The sequence below is a fragment of the Schistocerca nitens genome, chromosome 1, assembly GCF_023898315.1.
Source record: "Schistocerca nitens isolate TAMUIC-IGC-003100 chromosome 1, iqSchNite1.1, whole genome shotgun sequence".
In the NCBI taxonomy this organism is placed as follows: domain Eukaryota; kingdom Metazoa; phylum Arthropoda; class Insecta; order Orthoptera; family Acrididae; genus Schistocerca; species Schistocerca nitens.
Genome location: NC_064614.1, coordinates 511,662,909 through 511,682,944, shown reverse-complemented (window position 1 = coordinate 511,682,944; position 20,036 = coordinate 511,662,909). Strand labels below are relative to the sequence as shown.

At 40.4% G+C, this 20,036-nt stretch overlaps 1 protein-coding gene across 2 annotated transcripts in view; it reads left to right on the top strand.

Annotated features, from left to right (window-relative positions):
• LOC126253178 (ER membrane protein complex subunit 1) overlaps window positions 1-20,036 on the top strand; it is a 142,891-nt gene that overhangs the window by 22,489 nt on the left and 100,366 nt on the right. For both annotated transcript variants that reach the window (XM_049954350.1, XM_049954342.1), the window contains exons 2-4: window positions 2,211-2,326; window positions 2,414-2,597; window positions 17,605-17,760. In XM_049954350.1, coding sequence (XP_049810307.1) covers window positions 2,211-2,326; window positions 2,414-2,597; window positions 17,605-17,760 — 456 coding nt within the window. The remainder of the gene's footprint in view (window positions 1-2,210; window positions 2,327-2,413; window positions 2,598-17,604; window positions 17,761-20,036) is intronic.

The window sequence follows — 20,036 nt, the reverse complement described above, 5'->3', positions numbered from 1 at the left end:
AAGGTGAGAAGAGAATTGGTACGAGTTGGGAGGAATTGAAGAACAGCCGTGAACAATGTGTTATGAAAATAAATGTAAAAAGCCAAGAACAATGGTAACTGAGAAAATAAGTGTTTTAATTTGGAGGTAAAATGTGTAGGAGGACAACAAGTGTAAGTATTAGAGTGCAAAATAAATAGTTACGAGACATGAAGATGATTTGGATGGACAGTCATCTTCAGATATAGAAGTAATTTCGGGCATGCTCCAGGGAAGTGCATTGGGTCCCTTGCTGTTCATGCATATTAATGAGCTTGCAGACAATATTAATAGTAAAACCAGGCTTTCTGCACATGATATAGTTATCTATAATGAAGTACTATCTGAAAGAAGCTGCATAAATATTCAGTGAGATCTTGATAAGATTTCAAAGTAGTGCAGATATTGGAAACTCAGTCTAAATGTTCAGAAATGCAAAACTTTGCACCTCACAAAATGTAAAAACATAGTATTGTATGACTACAATATCAATGAGTCACTGTTGTAATCGGCTAATTGGTACAAATATCGGCATGTAACACTTGGTAGGGGTATGAAATGGAATGATCACATAGGCTCTGTCATGGTAAAGCAAGTGGTAAACTTCAGTTATTTGGTAGAATACTGGGGAAGTACAATCGACCTACAAAGGAGATTGCGTACAAATTACTCATGCAACCAGTTTTAGAATATTGCTCAAGTGTGCGGAGCCCATGCGAGACAGGAGTAACGGGATTTTGAACTATACAGAGAAGGGCTGCACGAATGGTCAAAGGTTTGCTTAATCTGTGGGAGAGAGTCATAGACATACTGAATGAACTGAACTGGCAGACTCTTGAAGACAGAGATAAACTATCCTGAGATAAAGTTGCAGGAACCAGCTTTAAATGATAATTCCAGGAATATACTACAATCTCCTCTATATCACTCACATAGAGATCATGAGGATGAGATCAGAATAATTACTGCATGCCCATAGGCATTCAGGCAGCAATTCTTCCTGCACTCCAGACATGAGTGGAACAGGAAGAAACCCTAATAACTGATACAATGGGACATACCCTCTGCATGGCACCTCATGGTGGTTTGCATAATATAACTGTAAATGTAGAAGGAAAAGTGAAAACCGGAATAGTAGTTGTAAATTTTTCTATATACAAAATACATTTTGTGAGTTTTTGGATGAAATGAAATGTGCATGTGGCTATGGTCTCCCATCGGGGATGCTGGTCATCTGGTGCAAGTGCTTTTAGTTGAGGCCACTTGGGCAACATATGTTTAAACGAAGATGAAGTGATGATGAAGACAACGCAACACCCAGTCCCCAAGAGGAGAAAATCTCTGACCATGCCGTGATTTGAATCTGGGCCCCTCACTTGGCATTCTGGCGTGCTGATCACTCAGCTTTAGAGGTGGTCAGTTTTTGGATAAGAAGGTAAAACAGATATCATGGCTCGCCATCGACGCTGCATAGAGCAGCATTCAGAAACCCTCAAATGTGGCTCCAGAGGAAGATATACAAGTATATGTGGACCGAACTGGAAAGACAAGGCATAGAAAGGTATAAAAAATGGAAAAATGAGAAAAGATAGTAATTAAGGACAGTCATGAGTAATAAAAGAAATAGTCTGAGGCATTTGAAGGTTATGGTCTGCATAATGAATTATGCTTCAGAATCAATAATGACTGGATGTAAGGTCAAGTGATTGAGAAGAACTATTAGACATCAGCAGAAACTCATCATACAGAAAAAAAATGTTGGAGAAAGGCAAGGAATGGAAAGTGCTGCAGCTTGCAGTAATAGGTCTGCGTGTGTGAGAGAAAAAGTAGTGGTTGTGATACATGCCAAATTCCTAGTGTTTCTCCCTAAAGATTAGTTGTACCAGTATTGAATGTTGTGTATTATTTGACTATTTTTCTCGTCCTTCAGTATCTTTGAGGTAATTGGGCATGGTTCAGAGATTTTAGTTGTCATGTCCCTTACACAGCACTCCCGTTGTAGGTACATTAGTCTTAGCTATAGAAGGTTTTTCACTTGTGTCAAGGATAAGACTTGGCAGTCACTAATTATTTAGAGAGTAAGCTTTAGTTGAAATAACATTATTAATTGATGATGATTCGTTAGGTATTTTACACCTTCAGGCTGATTAAGAGGCAGTGTGTCATGCCATTCAACTAATTGTATGTTGCAGGAAACAGTCATACGTTGGGAAGCTGAAGTTTGCAGAATTTGATGTGAATTTGTCTCTTAGGAGAATATTTGTAGCTACAGAGGAAAATGTTGTTGCTGCACTGAACTCAAAATCAGGTTTGTTCACTTACGTGTGTCATGATAAACTATACTCAGTGGTAAATGTGCTTTTTAGTACATTAATATGCATTGGTCCTTTTTTAGGTCAAATTTTATGGCGACAAGTTCTGGAGAAGGGTGGACAAGGTGATATCCACTTTTTGGGTGTGGATGGGTCTGCTGTGGTGACAGTAAGTGGAGACAAGGTTTTGACTTTAAGAGGCTGGGATCAAAATGCTGGTTACCTCCTGTGGGAATGGCCATTACCTTTGCAACTCTCTCTGGACAGGTAGTGACAGTTTCTACTGTGGGCACTATTTGTAATAAAAATATTTTGTTAGTGTTGTTGTTCACATCATATCACATCTTAAGCTGCATAACCATTAAAATGGAAAACTTTGATTTGATGGAGGTCGTGTGACAAATGATAAAGGTGAACATTATCATCGTCAGTACTGAAAAAAAATTTGATATGATTTCTTTCAAGTAATTATTGTTGATGGATGATACGGGTTCTATCTTATCCGTCAGTTGTTCAGTTACATAATAATGAAAATGAAGACACTGTGTGCATGTTAAACATGGTAGTATTTTTCTTCTTATTATTATTATGTTTGGAAGAATTGGGGTGTTTCACTAACAAAACTGCTGCGCTTCTCAAGAAAAAAATGGGGGGGGGGGGGGCAAATAGAGCTGCTAAAGTTAAAATAAACATTCTAAATGTTGGTCACCATTAAGTGATTTATGCCCCCATGGACCTTGCCATTGGTGTGGAGGCTTGCATGCCTCGGCGATACAGATGGTCGTACCGTAGGTGCAACCACAACGGAGGGGTATCTGTTGAGAGGCCAGACAAACATGTGGTTCCTGAAGGGGGGCAGCAGCCTTTTCAGTAGTTGCAGGGGCAACAGTCTGGATGATTGACTGATCTGGCCTTGTAACATTAACCAAAACGGCCTTGCTGTGCTGGTACTGCGAACGGCTGAAAGCAAGGGGAAACTACAGCCATAATTTTTCCCGAGGACATGCAGCTTTACTGTATGATTAAATGATGATGGCGTCCTCTTGGGTAAAATATTCCGGAGGTAAAATAGTCCCCCATTCGGATCTCCGGGTGGGGACTACTCAGGAGGACGTCGTTATCAGGAGAAAGAAAACTGGCCTTCTATGGATCGGAGCGTGGAATGTCAGATCCCTTAATCGGGCAGGTAGGTTAGAAAATTTAAAAAGGGAAATGGATAGGTTAAAGTTAGATATAGTGGGAATTAGTGAAGTTCGGTGGCAGGAGGAACAAGACTTTTGGTCAGGTGATTACAGGGTTATAAATACAAAATCAAATAGGGGTAATGCAGGAGTAGGTTTAATAATGAATAAAAAAATAGGAGTGCGGGTTAGCTACTACAAACAGCATAGTGAACGCATTATTGTGGCCAAGATAGACACAAAGCCCATGCCTACTACAGTAGTACAAGTTTATATGCCAACTAGCTCTGCAGATGATGAAGAAATTGATGAAATGTATGACGAGATAAAAGAAATTATTCAGGTAGTGAAGGGAGACGAAAATTTAATAGTCATGGGTGACTGGAATTCGTCAGTAGGAAAAGGGAGAGAAGGAAACATAGTAGGTGAATATGGATTGGGGGGAAGAAATGAAAAAGGAAGCCGCCTTATAGAATTTTGCACAGAGCATAACTTAATCATAGCTAACACTTGGTTCAAGAATCATAAAAGAAGGTTGTATACCTGGAAGAATCCTGGAGATACTAAAAGGTATCAGATAGATTATATAATGGTAAGACAGAGATTTAGAGACCAGGTTTTAAATTGTAAGACATTTCCAGGGGCAGATGTGGTTTCTGACCACAATCTATTGGTTATGAACTGCAGATTGAAAATGAAGAAATTTGCAAAAAGGTGGGAATTTAAGGAGATGGGACCTGGATAAACTGAAAGAACCAGAGGTTGTAGAGAGTTTCAGGGAGAGCATAAGGGAACAATTGACAGGAATGGGGGAAAGAAATACAGTAGAAGAAGAATGGGTAGCTCTGAGGGATGAAGTAGTGAAGGCAGCAGACGATCAAGTAGGTAAAAAGACGAGGGCTAATAGAAATCCTTGGGTAACAGAAGAAATATTGAATTTAATTGATGAAAGGAGAAAATATAAAAATGCAGTAAATGAAGCGGGCAAAAAGGAATACAAACGTCTCAAAAATGAAATCGACAGGAAGTGCAAAATGGCTAAGCAGGGATGGCTAGAGGACAAATGTAAGGATGTAGAGGCTTATCTCACTAGGGGTAAGATAGATACTGCCTACAGGAAAATTAGAGAGACCTTTGGAGAGAAGAGAACCACTTGTATGAATATCAAGAGCTCAGATGGCAACCCAGTTCTAAGCAAAGAAGGGAAGGCAGAAAGGTGGAAGGAGTATATAGAGGGTTTATACAAGGGCGATGTACTTGAGGACAATATTATGGAAATGGAAGAAGATGTAGATGAAGATGAAATGGGAGATACGATACTGCGTGAAGAGTTTGACAGAGCACTGAAAGACCTGAATCGAAACAAGGCCCCCGGAGTAGACAACATTCCATTGGAACTACTGGCGGCCTTGGGAGAGCCAGTCCTGACAAAACTCTACCATCTGGTGAGCAAGATGTATGAGACAGGCGAAATACCCACAGACTTCAAGAAGAATATAATAATTCCAATCCCAAAGAAAGCAGGTGTTGACAGATGTGAAAATTACTGAACTATCAGTTTAATAAGTCACAGCTGCAAAATACTAACGCGAATTCTTTACAGACGAATGGAAGATCTGGTAGAAGCGGACCTCGGGGAAGATCAGTTTGGATTCTGTAGAAATGTTGGAACACGTGAGGCAATACTAACCTTACGACTTATCTTAGAAGAAAGATTAAGAAAAGGCAAACCTATGTTTCTAGCATTTGTAGACTTAGAGAAAGCTTTTGACAATGTTGACTGGAATACTCTCTTTCAAATTCTGAAGGTGGCAGGGGTAAAATACAAGGAGCGAAAGGGTATTTACAATTTGTACAGAAACCAGATGGCAGTTATAAGAGTCGAGGGGCATGAAAGGGAAGCGGTGGTTGGGAAAGGAGTGAGACAGGATTGTAGCCTCTCCCCGATGTTATTCAATCTGTATATTGAGCAAGCAGTAAAGGAAACAAAAGAAAAATTCGGAGTAGGTATTAAAATCCATGGAGAAGAAATAAAAACTTTGAGGTTCGCCGATGACATTGTAATTCTGTCAGAGACAGCAAAGGACTTGGAAGAGCAGTTGAACGGAATGGACAGTGTCTTGAAAGGAGAATATAAGATGAACATCAACAAAAGCAAAACGAGGATAATGGAATGTAGTCAAATTAAATCGGGTGATGCTGAGGGAATTAGATTAGGAAATGAGACACTTAAAGTAGTAAAGGAGTTTTGCTATTTAGGGAGTAAAATAACTGATGATGGTTGAAGTAGAGAGGATATAAAATGTAGACTGGCAATGGCAAGGAAATCGTTTCTGAAGAAGAGAAATTTGTTAACATCGAGTATAGATTTAAGTGTCAGGAAGTCGTTTCTGTAAGTATTTGTATGGAGTGTAGCCATGTACGGAAGTGAAACATGGACGATAACCAGTTTGGACAAGAAGAGAATAGAAGCTTTCGAAATGTGGTGCTACAGAAGAATGCTGAAGATAAGGTGGGTAGATCACGTAACTAATGAGGAGGTATTGAATAGGATTGGGTAGAGGAGAAGTTTGTGGCACAACTTGACTAGAAGAAGGGATCGGTTGGTAGGACATGTTTTGAGGCATCAAGGGATCACAAATTTAGCATTGGAGGGCAGCGTGGAGGGTAAAAATCGTAGAGGGAGACCAAGAGATCAATACACTAAGCAGATTCAGAAGGATGTAAGTTGCAGTACGTACTGGGAGATGAAGAAGCTTGCACAGGATAGAGTAGCATGGAGAGCTGCATCAAACCAGTCTCAGGACTGAGGACCACAACAACAACACTATAGTACTTCATGAAATATTGCAAGTTTATGGTGGACAATATTAAACTATTTGCTCTTCCCATCTCAGCAGCTGAATTCTTGTTGTTAAACAGAAATTTTACTGCCATGACTTGAATGGAGGATCATCACACATCTCTATTGCTTTGCCACCTTGAGCAGTCCACCTTGGAAGCAAAATGTAGAGTATGAAGCCTATGAGCATGTGTTATAATGTAGACTAATAAAGTAGACAACACACACACACACACACACACACACACACACACACACACACACGACCACTATCTCTGTCTGCCAAAGCTGGACCACGAGCAACTGTGCTTGATGATAGGGAAAGCATTCTGGGTGGTGGTGTAAGGAAGAGGCTGGGTCAGGGAGGGGGAAGGATAGCGGTGGAGAACAATAGAGTCCTGCTTGTGAGAGCGTACAGGGACTGTTGGGAACAGGGCAGGGCAGCTAGGTGCAGTCGCAGTCGGGAGGCACCTAGCTGCCTTACCTTGTCCCCACCACGTCCCTGTATGCTTCCACAAGCAGCACTTTACTGTCCCCAACCCCTACCCTACTATCCCCCTCCCTTCCCCAGCTGCCTCCTTACCCCCACCATCCAGAATGCTTTTCCCATCAAGCACAGTTGCTCGTGGTCCAGCTTTGGCAGCCAGAGACAGTGGCTCTGTGTGTGTGTGTGTGTGTGTGTGTGTGTGTGTGTGTGCGCGCGCGCGTGTGCGTGTGCATGCGTGCTGTGACTTAACCTCTCCACTGTAAGATGAGTAGCAATCTATCCATTTCGTAATATTGTGTCATTATTCTGTCCTGGATTTTCCATTGTTTAATTTTATCTTAACACGCTCTTATGAGGTGTGATCAAAAAGTAATGGGAATTTTTTTTATTTTGTAGGCTTTATACATCTGATTTTAATTTTTTAAATCTTGCAGGTACATGTGCCCCAGTTATATATTTACATTTTCAGATGCTTGGACTATTTAGTTTATTGTTGACAATTGAAAAGATTGTGTGTGTTTTCAAGTGCTCAGCGAAATTTTACTTTTGAAAAAGATGGATCAAAGAATTCACATTAAATTTTGTTTGAAGAATTTAATAAAGTGCAGCACCACATTCTAATTGCTGACTGTAGCTGTTGGCAAAAAAAAAGTTTGCGTTGAGAAGCCATTGAAGATGATGACCATCCTGGATGCCCTAGCACATCAATTATTGTCAACAGTGTGGAAAAATAAAGAGAATGGTTCTGGAAACCACAGAATCTCCGTCAGAGAGACTGATGATGTCGGCATATCCTTTGGCTCATGACAAGCAAATTATTATTATTATTTTGCATGAAATATTTAGCAGCAAAGTTTGTTTTGACCAAAAATGATGTCACTTAGAAATCACACAGGAATTGCTGGATGAAGTCAACAACAATCCAGAACATTCTAAAGAATGTTATAGCAGGTGACAATTTATGGCTTTGACATCAAAACCAAGGCCAAATGGAAACTGCCAGAAGAGCCAAGACTGAAAACTTAAACAAGTTCGGTCACATGTGAAGGTTCTCCTCACAGTTTTCTTCGATTACAGTGGGATAGTGCATCATGAGTTTCTGCCTTATTGGTGTATAGTCAATAAGGAATACTACGTGGAAGTTATGTACCATTTGTGTAAAGCAATCTGAAGAAAATGACAAGAATTGTGGCAAAACTGCTCATGAAAATTGCATCACACCTCAGTGCTTGTTCATGATTTTTTAGCCAAAAGCAAAACCGTTTTGTTGCCTCAGCCACTGTATTCGCCAGACCCTGCTACTAATTTCTATTCCTGAGGCTGAAGAGCACCATGAATAGATGTTGTTTTTCCACCACTGATGAGATAAAAACAGAATCCCTGAAGGAGCTGTACACCATAATGAAAAGTGAGTTCCAGAAGTGCTTCGAAGAGTTGAAAAAGCATTGGAACAAGTGTATTAAATCTGATGGGGTTACTTTGAAGGGGACAAAGTTGATGTTGATGAAAAAATAAAAGATTCTTTAAGAAAAAGAAATATTCACGTTACTTTTTGATCACATCTCGTATTGTTGTAAATGCTACTATTGACTCATTGTCTTTTTTCTGTATAAGCTATTTTGTAAACATTTTTTATCCCAAAAGTAACTGTCACATCCTATCCATTTTCTTTGTGGTCAAAGAATACAATTCTCAGTTGTTGGTTGTGCACCTATGATCATTGTTTCAGTGTATACACATATGAACTTACTAACTGCTCAGCATATTTGTTCGTCTCATTAATTATTGTTAACAACCTGTTATCAAAAAAAGATGTTAAAATGCCAGTGATTTGGAGGACGTGAAAAATGAATTCTTACACATGATCTCTCTGTAAATGCATATTTACTCTGACCTGCATGACAGTTAACAGACCATGTTGTTGTAGAACAGCTGTCAGCACTTTTTCAACACCTCCTTTTCCTCTTGATGTTTCTGTATCACTGTCATTAAAGTCCTGATGATCACCGTCTTCTCCAAACAACACACACACCAGCAATATCTGTTAGATGATGCTTACAGCAGGCAGTGTGACTCTTGCAGCTGATATAAAACTTTAAATACATTTTGTAGATCTTCCAAATGTTGCCAAGTGTGGGAGCAAGCACAGTTTGGAGAACACACAATGCAGTGCCACCAGACAGTGTGAACACAATTTGGAGAGCACACGTGGCTAGGCAACAGGCCTGCCGGAGTCCACTTCATAGAGCATGGTCTAGGGGCTAATATTCTGGTTTTGAATTTAAATTCGGCTTTCATTTTTAAAATATTGAGAAACTTGGGGTATTAATCCGAAGTTTGTGATTAACATATAAACATTCATCAGTGACTGTTATTAGTTTGTAAGAAGACCAGCTGTTGTATAGTTGATAATTAGCACAAACAATCTGTACAAATATGCCAGTGTTGTTACATAAAATGAAGTCGGTTAATTTTCTCCAGATTTTTGATCACACGGCCAGGATGTGGTGGAACACTGACTTGCAATAACACAGTGGCCTTTCAGCTTCATGTTCTTTGTTGAACTACACTTGCAGCTCAGTTTTTTTATGGCATCTTGATCAGGATGCATTTATATTTGACATAAAAAAAATTAACATCTGTCTGTATGTATAATTTCGTGGAAAAGAAATATTATAAATTTTGCTTCCTTAAGGGGGGTAGGATATCAAACGGGCCGACTTGGAGCAGGAGAGGCACCACAAAACATTTTAATTTCCACTGTCTATACTTTTACAAGTACATCTACATCTACATCTACATGACTACTCTGCAATTCACATTTAAGTGCTTGGCAGAGGGTTCGTCGAACCACAATCATATTATCTCTCTACCATTCCACTCCCGAACAGCGCGCGGGAAAAACGAACACCTAAACCTTTCTGTTTGAGCTCTGATTTCTCTTATTTTATTTTGATGATCATTCCTACCTATTTAGGTTGTGCTTAACAAAATATTTTCGCATTCGGAAGAGAAAGTTGGTGACTGAAATTTTGTAAATAGATCTCGCCGCGACGAAAAACGTCTTTGCTGTAATGACTTCCATCCCAATTCGCGTATCATATCTGCCACACTGTCTCCCCTATTACGTGATAATACAAAAGGAGCTGCCCTTTTTTGCACCCTTTCGATGTCCTCCGTCAATCCCACCTGGTAAGGATCCCACACCGCGCAGCAATATTCTAACAGAGGACGAATGAGTGTAGTGTAAGCTGTCTCTTTAGTGGACTTGTTGCATCTTCTAAGTGTCCTACCAATGAAACGCAACCTTTGGCTCGCCTTCCCCACAATATTATCTATGTGATCTTTCCAACTGAAGTTGTTCGTAATTTTAACACCCAGGTACTTAGTTGAATTGACAGCCTTGAGAATTGTACTATTTATCGAGTAATCGAATTCCAACGGATTTCTTTTGGAACTCATGTGGATCACCTCACACTTTTCTAAATCGCTTTGCAACTGATACTGGTCGTCAGATGACCTTACTAGACAGTAAATTACATCATCATCTGTGAACAACCTAAGAGAATTGCTCAGATTGTCACCCAGGTCATTTATATAGATCAGGAACAGTAGAGGTCCCAGGACACTTCCCTGGGGAACACCTGATATCACTTCAGTTTTACTCGATGATTTGCCATCTATTACTACGAACTGCGACCTTCCTGACAGGAAATCGCGAATCCAGTCGCACAACTGAGATGATACCCCATATGCCCGCAGCTTGATTAGAAGTCGCTTGTGAGGAACGGTGTCAAAAGCTTTCCAGAAATCTAGAAATACTTTGTCAGCATGACCAGGAAGGGTTCAGAATTCACACTCGTAGGGAGAAAGAAAACTGGCGTTCTACGGATCGGAGCGTGGAATGTCAGATCACTTAATCGGGCAGGTAGGTTAGAAAATTTGAAAAGGGAAATGGATAGGTTAAAGTTAGATATGGTGGGAATTAGTGAAGTTCGGTGGCAGGAGGAACAAGACTTTTGGTCAGGTGATTACAGGGTTATAAATACAAAATCAAATAGGGGTAATGCAGGAGTAGGTTTAATAATGAATAAAAAAATAGGAGTGCGGGTTAGCTACTACAAACAGCATAGTGAACGCATTATTGTGGCCAAGATAGACACAAAGCCCATGCCTACTACAGTAGTACAAGTTTATATGCCAACTAGCTCTGCAGATGATGAAGAAATAGATGAAATGTATGACGAGATAAAAGAAATTATTCAGGTAGTGAAGGGAGACGAAAATTTAATAGTCATGGGTGACTGGAATTCGTCAGTAGGAAAAGGGAGAGAAGGAAACATAGTAGGTGAATATGGATTGGGGGGAAGGAATGAAAGAGGAAGCCGCCTTGTAGAATTTTGCACAGAGCATAACTTAATCATAGCTAACACTTGGTTCAAGAATCATGAAAGGAGGCTGTATACATGGAAGAAGCCAGGAGATACTGACAGGTTTCAGATAGATTATATAATGGTAAGACAGAGATTTAGGAACCAGGTTTTAAATTGTAAGACATTTCCTGGGGCAGATGTGGATTCTGACCACAATCTATTGGTTATGAACTGCAGATTGAAACTGAAGAAACTGCAAAAAGGTGGGAATTTAAGGAGATGGGACCTGGATAAACTGAAAGAACCAGAGGTTGTAGAGAGTTTCAGGGAGAGCATAAGGGGACAATTGACAGGAATGGGGGAAAGAAATACAGTAGAAGACGAATGGGTAGCTCTGAGGGATGAAGTGGTGAAGGCAGCAGACGATCAAGTAGGTAAAAAGACGAGGGCTAATAGAAATCCTTGGGTAACAGAAGAAATATTGAATTTAATTGATGAAAGGAGAAAATATAAAAATGCAGTAAATGAAGCAGGCAAAAAGGAATACAAACGTCTCAAAAATGAAATCGACAGGAAGTGCAAAATGGCTAAGCAGGGATGGCTAGAGGACAAATGTAAGGATGTAGAGGCTTGTCTCACTAGGGGTAAGATAGATACTGCCTACAGGAAAATTAAAGAGACCTTTGGAGAGAAGAGAACCACTTGTATGAATATCAAGAGCTCAGATGGAAACCCAGTTCTAAGCAAAGAAGGGAAGGCAGAAAGGTGGAAGGAGTATATAGAGGGTTTATACAAGGGAGATGTACTCGAGGACAATATTATGGAAATGGAAGAGGATGTAGATGAAGACGAAATGGGAGATAAGATACTGTGTGAAGAGTTTGACAGAGCACTGAAAGACCTGAGTCGAAACAAGGCCCCGGGAGTAGACAACATTCCACTAGAACTACTGATGGCCTCGGGAGAGCCAGTCATCACAAAACTCTACCATCTAGTGAGCACGATGTATGAGACAGGTGAAATACCCTCAGACTTCAAGAAGAATATATTAATTCCAATCCCAAAGAAAGCAGGTGTTGACAGATGTGAAAATTACCGAACTATCAGTTTAATAAGTCACAGCTGCAAAATACTTACGCGAATTCTTTACAGACGAATGGAAAAACTGGTAGAAGCCGACCTCGGGGAAGATCAGTTTGGATTCCGTAGAAATGTTGGAACACGTGAGGCAATACTGACCTTACGACTTATCTTGGAAGAAAGATTAAGAAAAGGCAAACCTACGTTTCTAGCATTTGTAGACTTAGAGAAAGCTTTTGACAATGTTGACTGGAATACTCTCTTTCAAATTCTGAAGGTGGCAGGGGTAAAATACAGGGAGCGAAAGGGTATTTACAATTTGTACAGAAACCAGATGGCAGTTATAAGAGTCGAGGGGCATGAAAGGGAAGCAGTGGTTGGGAAAGGAGTGAGACAGGGTTGTAGCCTCTCCCCGATGTTATTCAATCTGTATATTGAGCAAGCAGTAAAGGAAACAAAAGAAAAGTTCGGAGTAGGTATTAAAATTCATGGAGAAGAAGTAAAAACTTTGAGGTTCGCCGATGACATTGTAATTCTGTCAGAGACAGCAAAGGACTTGGAAGAGCAGTTGAACGGAATGGACAATGTCTTGAAAGGAGGATATAAGATGAACATCAACAAAAGCAAAACGAGGATAATGGAATGTAGTCAAATTAAGTCGGGTGATGCTGAGGGAATTAGATTAGGAAATGAGCCACTTAAAGTAGTAAAGGAGTTTTGCTATTTAGGGAGTAAAATAACCGATGATGGTCGAAGTAGAGAGGATATAAAATGTAGACTGGCAATGGCAAGGAAAGCGTTTCTCAAGAAGAGAAATTTGTTAACATCGAGTATAGATTTAGGTGTCAGGAAGTCGTTTCTTAAAGTATTTGTATGGAGTGTAGCCATGTATGGAAGTGAGACATGGACGATAACTAGTTTGGACAAGAAGAGAATAGAAGCTTTCGAAATGTGGTGCTACAGAAGAATGCTGAAGATAAGGTGGGTAGATCACGTAACTAATGAGGAGGTATTGAATAGGATTGGGGAGAAGAGAAGTTTGTGGCACAACTTGACTAAAAGAAGGGATCGGTTGGTAGGACATGTTTTGAGGCATCAAGGGATCACAAATTTAGCATTGGAGGGCAGCGTGGAGGGTAAAAATCGTAGAGGGAGACCAAGAGATCAATACACTAAGCAGATTCAGAAGGATGTAGGTTGCAGTAGGTACTGGGAGGTGAAGAAGCTTGCACAGGATAGAGTAGCATGGAGAGCTGCATCAAACCAGTCTCAGGACTGAAGACCACAACAACAACAACAACAGCAGTGGAAGTTCAAAAACATAACAAAATAATTTTTTTTACATGTGAAATTTTATCATTTTTTCACTTACTATGGCTGCATTTGTTGCTATAGGTACACTTTTCTTCATAAGTAAGAGAGACTGTTTGATGAATTTTGTACAGCACACAAACCATACTTACAGGTGTCTGAAACTCTAGAATCTATTTAATTTATGAAAAAATGAATGAGCTGTTATGTTTTAAACTTTATATTTAGAAAAAATCAAATTTTGTAGTTAATTATCTCAATTTTTACCACAGTTTTTAATAGATTTGGAAAATTCTAGAGTTTCATACACCTGTAAGTATGGTTTGTGTGCTGTGCAAAATTCATCAATGAATCTCTCTTGTGAAGAAAAATGTACCTATAGCAACAAATGCAGCCAACAGTAAGTGAAAAAATGATGAAATTTCATATTTAAAAAAAAAATTATTTTGTAACAGTTTTTGCACTTCCACTGCTATGAGTGTGAATCCTGAATCCTTCCTGGTCATGCCGACAAAGTTTTATGACTTTATTTGTAAAAGTACATACAGTAGGAAATAAAATGTCCTGTGGTGCCTCTCCTGCTCCAAGTTGGCCCGCTTGATGTCCTACTCCCCTTAAAAAGCTTTTTCAGGTCCTTTGTCCACTTGATCTTGACAGTAAAACCCTCTTTTCTTCATTGACAAGGAAGGGATTGCAGAATATTAAGCATTTGTTAAAGCAGTTCCTAAAAGGAACTAATCTTCTTCATAAAACTCAAATAGTTGAATTTTTAGTGTTGTTGAAATGCAGCTTTCTCCTTATGGACTCATTCATAATTCCTGGTCATGCCGACAAAGTTTTATGACTTTATTTGTAAAAGTACATACAGTAGAAAATAAAATGTCCTGTGGTGCCTCTCCTGCTCCAAGTTGGCCCGTTTGACGTCCTCCTCCCCTTAAAAAGCTTTCTCAGGTCCTTTGTCCACTTGATCTTGACAGTAAAACCCTCTTTTCTTCATTGACAAGGAAGGGATTGCAGAATATTAAGCATTTGTTAAAGCAGTTCCTAAAAGGAACTAATCTTCTTCATAAAACTCAAATACACTCCTGGAAATTGAAATAAGAACACCGTGAATTCATTGTCCCAGGAAGGGGAAACTTTATTGACACATTCCCGGGGTCAGATACATCACATGATCACACTGACAGAATCACAGGCACATAGACACAGGCAACAGAGCATGCACAATGTCGGCACTAGTACAGTGTATATCCACCTTTCGCAGCAATGCAGGCTGCTATTCTCCCATGGAGACGATCGTAGAGATGCTGGATGTAGTCCTGTGGAACGGCTTGCCATGCCATTTCCACCTGGCGCCTCAGTTGGACCAGCGTTCGTGCTGGACGTGCAGAGCACGTGAGACGACTCTTCATCCAGTCCCAAACATGCTCAATGGGGGACAGATCCGGAGATCTTGCTGGCCAGGGTAGTTGACTTACACCTTCTAGAGCACGTTGGGTGGCACGGGATACATGCGGACGTGCATTGTCCTGTTGGAACAGCAAGTTCCCTTGCCGGTCTAGGAATGGTAGAACGATGGGTTCGATGACGGTTTGGATGTACCGTGCACTATTCAGTGTCCCCTCGACGATCACCAGTGGTGTACGGCCAGTGTAGGAGATCGCTCCCCACACCATGATGCCGGGTGTTGGCCCTGTGTGCCTCGGTCGTATGCAGTCCTGATTGTGGCGCTCACCTGCACGGCGCCAAACACGCATACGACCATCATTGGCACCAAGGCAGAAGCGACTCTCATCGCTGAAGACGACACGTCTCCATTCGTCCCTCCATTCACGCCTGTCGCGACACCACTGGAGGCGGGCTGCATGATGTTGGGGCGTGAGCGGAAGACGGCCTAACGGTGTGCGGGACCGTAGCCCAGCTTCATGGAGACGGTTGCGAATGGTCCTCGCCGATACCCCAGGAGCAACAGTGTCCCTAATTTGCTGGGAAGTGGCGGTGCGGTCCCCTACGGCACTGCGTAGGATCCTACGGTCTTGGCGTGCATCCGTGCGTCGCTGCAGTCCGGTCCCAAGTCGACGGGCACGTGCACCTTCCGTCGACCACTGGCGACAACATCGATGTACTGTGGAGACCTCACGCCCCACGTGTTGAGCAATTCGGCGGTACGTCCACCCGGCCTCCCGCATGCCCACTATATGCCCTCGCTCAAAGCCCGTCAACTGCACATACGGTTCATGTCCACGCTGTCGCGGCATGCTACCAGTGTTAAAGACTGCGATGGAGCTCCGTATGCCACGGCAAACTGGTGGCGGCGGTGCACAAATGCTGCGCAGCTAGCGCCATTCGACGGCCAACACCGCGGTTCCTGGTGTGTCCGCTGTGCCGTGCGTGTGATCATTGCTTGTACAGCCCTCTCGCAGTGTCCGGAGCAAGTATGGTGGGTCTGACACACCGGTGTCAATGTGTTCTTTTTTCCATTTCCAGGAGTGTAGTTGAATTTTTAGTGTTGTTGAAATGCAGCTTTCTCCTTATTGACTCATTCATAATTGAATTGTAATGTAGTCTTTGTTTTCTGTCTCTTGTTTTTTATTTATTTCTACCATTTCCCCCTGTTTGTTCTTTAGATAGTTAATTTATGTCTTCTTTTTTTTTCTACATTTTCAAGACCCCTCTGAAATGTTTTTTCCAGTGCCTTTATTTGTTTATTTATTTATTTACATAGTTTACACCCAAATTGGAGCATTAAAATGAAACTTTATGTAACAGTGTCTATGATGAACAAGTTTAAATCTTGGCGGTCAACAATTTTTTCCTTTCCCAAAACTTTTTCATTCGGAGTGATCTGACAGCTTATTCTTCTGCAGATATGACAATCTATACGTCTTTAAACCAATGCTGCTGTTGTATTATTTTTGTAGAAGCACAAGTAATTTTTATATTAGAAGATGATTTATTTCAATATTCATATAAAATTTCGTGTTTTCTGCTAATCTTTTTAGGATATTTGATTTTCTTCAGACTGTTATCCCCCCCCCCCCCCCCCCACATCCTACCATGATCTGCAGTAATGTTTCATGTTGAGTGGGTTTCATTTGATGGCATACAGTCTTTGTAGTTCATAGCAGTAGATGAGTATTACATTATTTGAAGTGCAATTTTTGTGTTGTAGATATTTTATATAATTGATAAACTGTTCCCAACTCTTTCCCTTTTCTGTAATGCTATTACTGGTGGCCCTGTTGTAATTTATTCCCTTTGTACAGTGCAGACACTGTAATGTGGCAGTAACCATGATAGTAAACAAACAAGAATATGTACCACAGTGAGGAGAGAAGAGGTGCAGGGAAACAAGTTCAGCTTTGTTCCCTCAGAACTGGCAATTTACACTCAAGTTTTGTTGTTCTGCTAAAGCAGAACTGTCATTATGGTCATAGAGAACGCCGATCTTTTCTTGTGTTATGATTCATGCTCAAATCCTATGATAGACCAAGTCTCTTCAGTCACTTCAAAATAAGAAAAGATAACAACAGGCAACGCACAATTCAAAGCAAAGCATAGTACTCAAAGCATTCATTTACATCTACCACACAGTTTCCACCTGATGTTGACACTGTTGTAGATGAGGTAGTACAGGGCAGATCACTGCTGGTTTCTTATGCAACCACAGTCCAAAAAAACCCACCCAATATGGCCACATTAAAGTGTCTGCAGTATATTTAAATTTCTACACTGTTAATTGTTATTTGTTTTTTACAGACTGTGTTGTTGTGCTTCGTTTCTTATCAACAATTCTGTCTTTTCATATGTTGTATATAATTCTACATTTTTAATAGTCTAAAAGTTTTTCCAGCTTTGCCACAGCTGCCGACATTTGTATAGCTTTAGCGAATGCGAGTCAGTCAGTTTAACTGAGCTTGTGATTTTTTTTGAATAGTGGTACTTTTATCATTACCAGAATGGCAACATTATTTCAGAAATATATTTTTGATGGTTTCAGGTTAAAAGTTAGCAGATGGTTTGTAAACTCTGGAAATCTATACCACATGGAACCAGAGGCTCAAAAACAAGTAACGGTAACAGTGTTCAAACTTGTAACAGGGGCAAAGTTTGGTGGTAGTAAACTTCAATCACCATGGCTTGGGGACGACTCTAGGTAAGAATAATGTCATTTTTCTCGTTCAGATGCAACATGTTTTTCATTTGATTACTGTAAAATATGCACTTTTGTTCCGGTACATTTCTTGGCAATTTTAATACCTAATATATTGGAATGTAAATAATTCTAGGAGTAGAGGCAGTGAGTCATTGATAGGCACAAAAATCAAGACAGAATGCTTCTATCATTTTGAAAAATACTTTGACAGGGCTTTAGAGTACTTGCATGTGCGCTCTCTCTCTCTCTCTCTCTCTCTCACACACACACACACACACACACACACACACACACGCACACACACCTGTATGGCTACATTGTTAAGTCTGACAACATTTTGTCGACTTAGGGGGCAGTTTGACTGGTGTGAGGGGTTGTATTGAGTGAAGTGCATAAATGGAGGAGGTGGGGAGTAGAGTGTTAGGTGAGCTCATTCAGGCTGCAGGCAAAGGACGTTGTGCACAGCACATCATGAAGTGGAGAAGTGGGCTGGGAGGGTGAGAGAGAACAGAGGAAGAGGGAAGAAGGTATGGATGCAGGATGAAATGAAGTTCAGGTCCTGGACCACAGGTGGAGGTCACTATTGGGCTATTGGAGATTCCTGCCAGGAGTATTACTTGATTAAAGTTTGTGTTGTAATGACAACTCCCCTCTATCTGATTCATAGAAGCTGGTGTTGTGGGAAGGATCCATATGGCACAGGTTGTGAAGCAGCTATTAAAAAAGTTTCCTTTAATTTACGTCTATGGTCACAATCTTTTCTGTTTAACAGATTACCAGTTTCGGACTTTAATGACCATCATCAGACCTGCAGCAAAAATGGGAAAAGTATAAATACACTCGCAAACTGTATACAGCTTAAGAACAATACATAGAGCGTATTGAAAAGTAGTACTGACAAAATTTACATTTGTGCGCTTTAAATGTGAAGAAGCATACCTGTCTCATAAAAACAAAGTCCTAATGCACTACAGCCATAGTGGCATAGTCAACTGTTAAATGCGGAATCAGCACCAGCATAGTCAAATACATATAAATCACATCACATGCATGAGTCATGTTGTCAGTAAAACTACTGTTTAAAACAAGCTGCCATAGAGTGGCCACAAGATGTTTGTGTAGTAAGTTTACCAGATGTCGCTAATGTCATCATACACTAGTTTTCAATAATTAATTGAAACAGCGAAAATAAAAGGGGGTACAATAGTTCAAGTCTGTAATAAGCTTATAAAGTATAAAAAGTGTTACAGTAATAAAAAGCAATAAAAACAGGAACATGGCAAAAGTAATATTGTTAAAAAGACGAAGAGTTAAAAAACAGTGATTGACATATGCTCTAGTGCCAATATTCTAGGCAATGACATAAATATTAAACACGGTTGATATTGCACCGGGTAATATAAACAACATAAAACAAATCGCTAAAGGAACCACAAATGAAGGGAAATATAGTTCTGCACATAGTCAGCGCCCTCTGTTAGCGCTAACTTTAGAATTCCGCACAGGCGGGCAGTAGTTGGAGGAACGTGACCGGCAGAGGGCCCCTCGTACCCTGCGGTACTTCGTTGCAAGCAAAGAATGATAAAATTCCATAACAGTGAATGATCTACATTATCCGATTAATGCAGTCTAAGCTGTATACAGTTTGCGAGTGTATTTATATTTTTCCCATTTTTGCTGCAGATCTGATGATGGTCATTAAAGACTGAAACCAGTGATCTGTTAAATCGAAAAGATTGTGGCCGTAGACGTAAATTAAAGGAAACTTATTACATATATGGGTCACTGTGTTTTTTAGTGACGATGTCGCAGCTTGTGCAGCTATTAAAGTCAAACATTTTGTGCTCAGCAGTGTGTTCTGCCACTGGGTGATCAATTCTGTTCTTGGGCACAGTTTGCTGGTGGCCATTCATTCAAGTAAACAGCTGGTTGATGGTGATGCCTGTCATGAACCAACCAACAAAACACCACCATAAAGAGGATGAGGACTAACAATTGCTCATTAAGTTCAATAAAGTTCTCTCTTTGCAGTGGCTAGTCTGATGCAATTAAACGACAGCTAGCATTGACCAGCAAAAAAATGTCTGAAGTAATGGAAATGCTCTGCTTTCAAATAAGCACCCAGCCAGCCAGTATGACAATGGCCATTTTGTAAGTCTTTATGGAGAGGCTAGATAAACAATAGCTGATGGACTGATTAAAAATATCAACCAGTAAACCAGAAAATCATGCATGCACTGTATAAATTTTCAGTAGGCCTACTACAGTCACTAAAG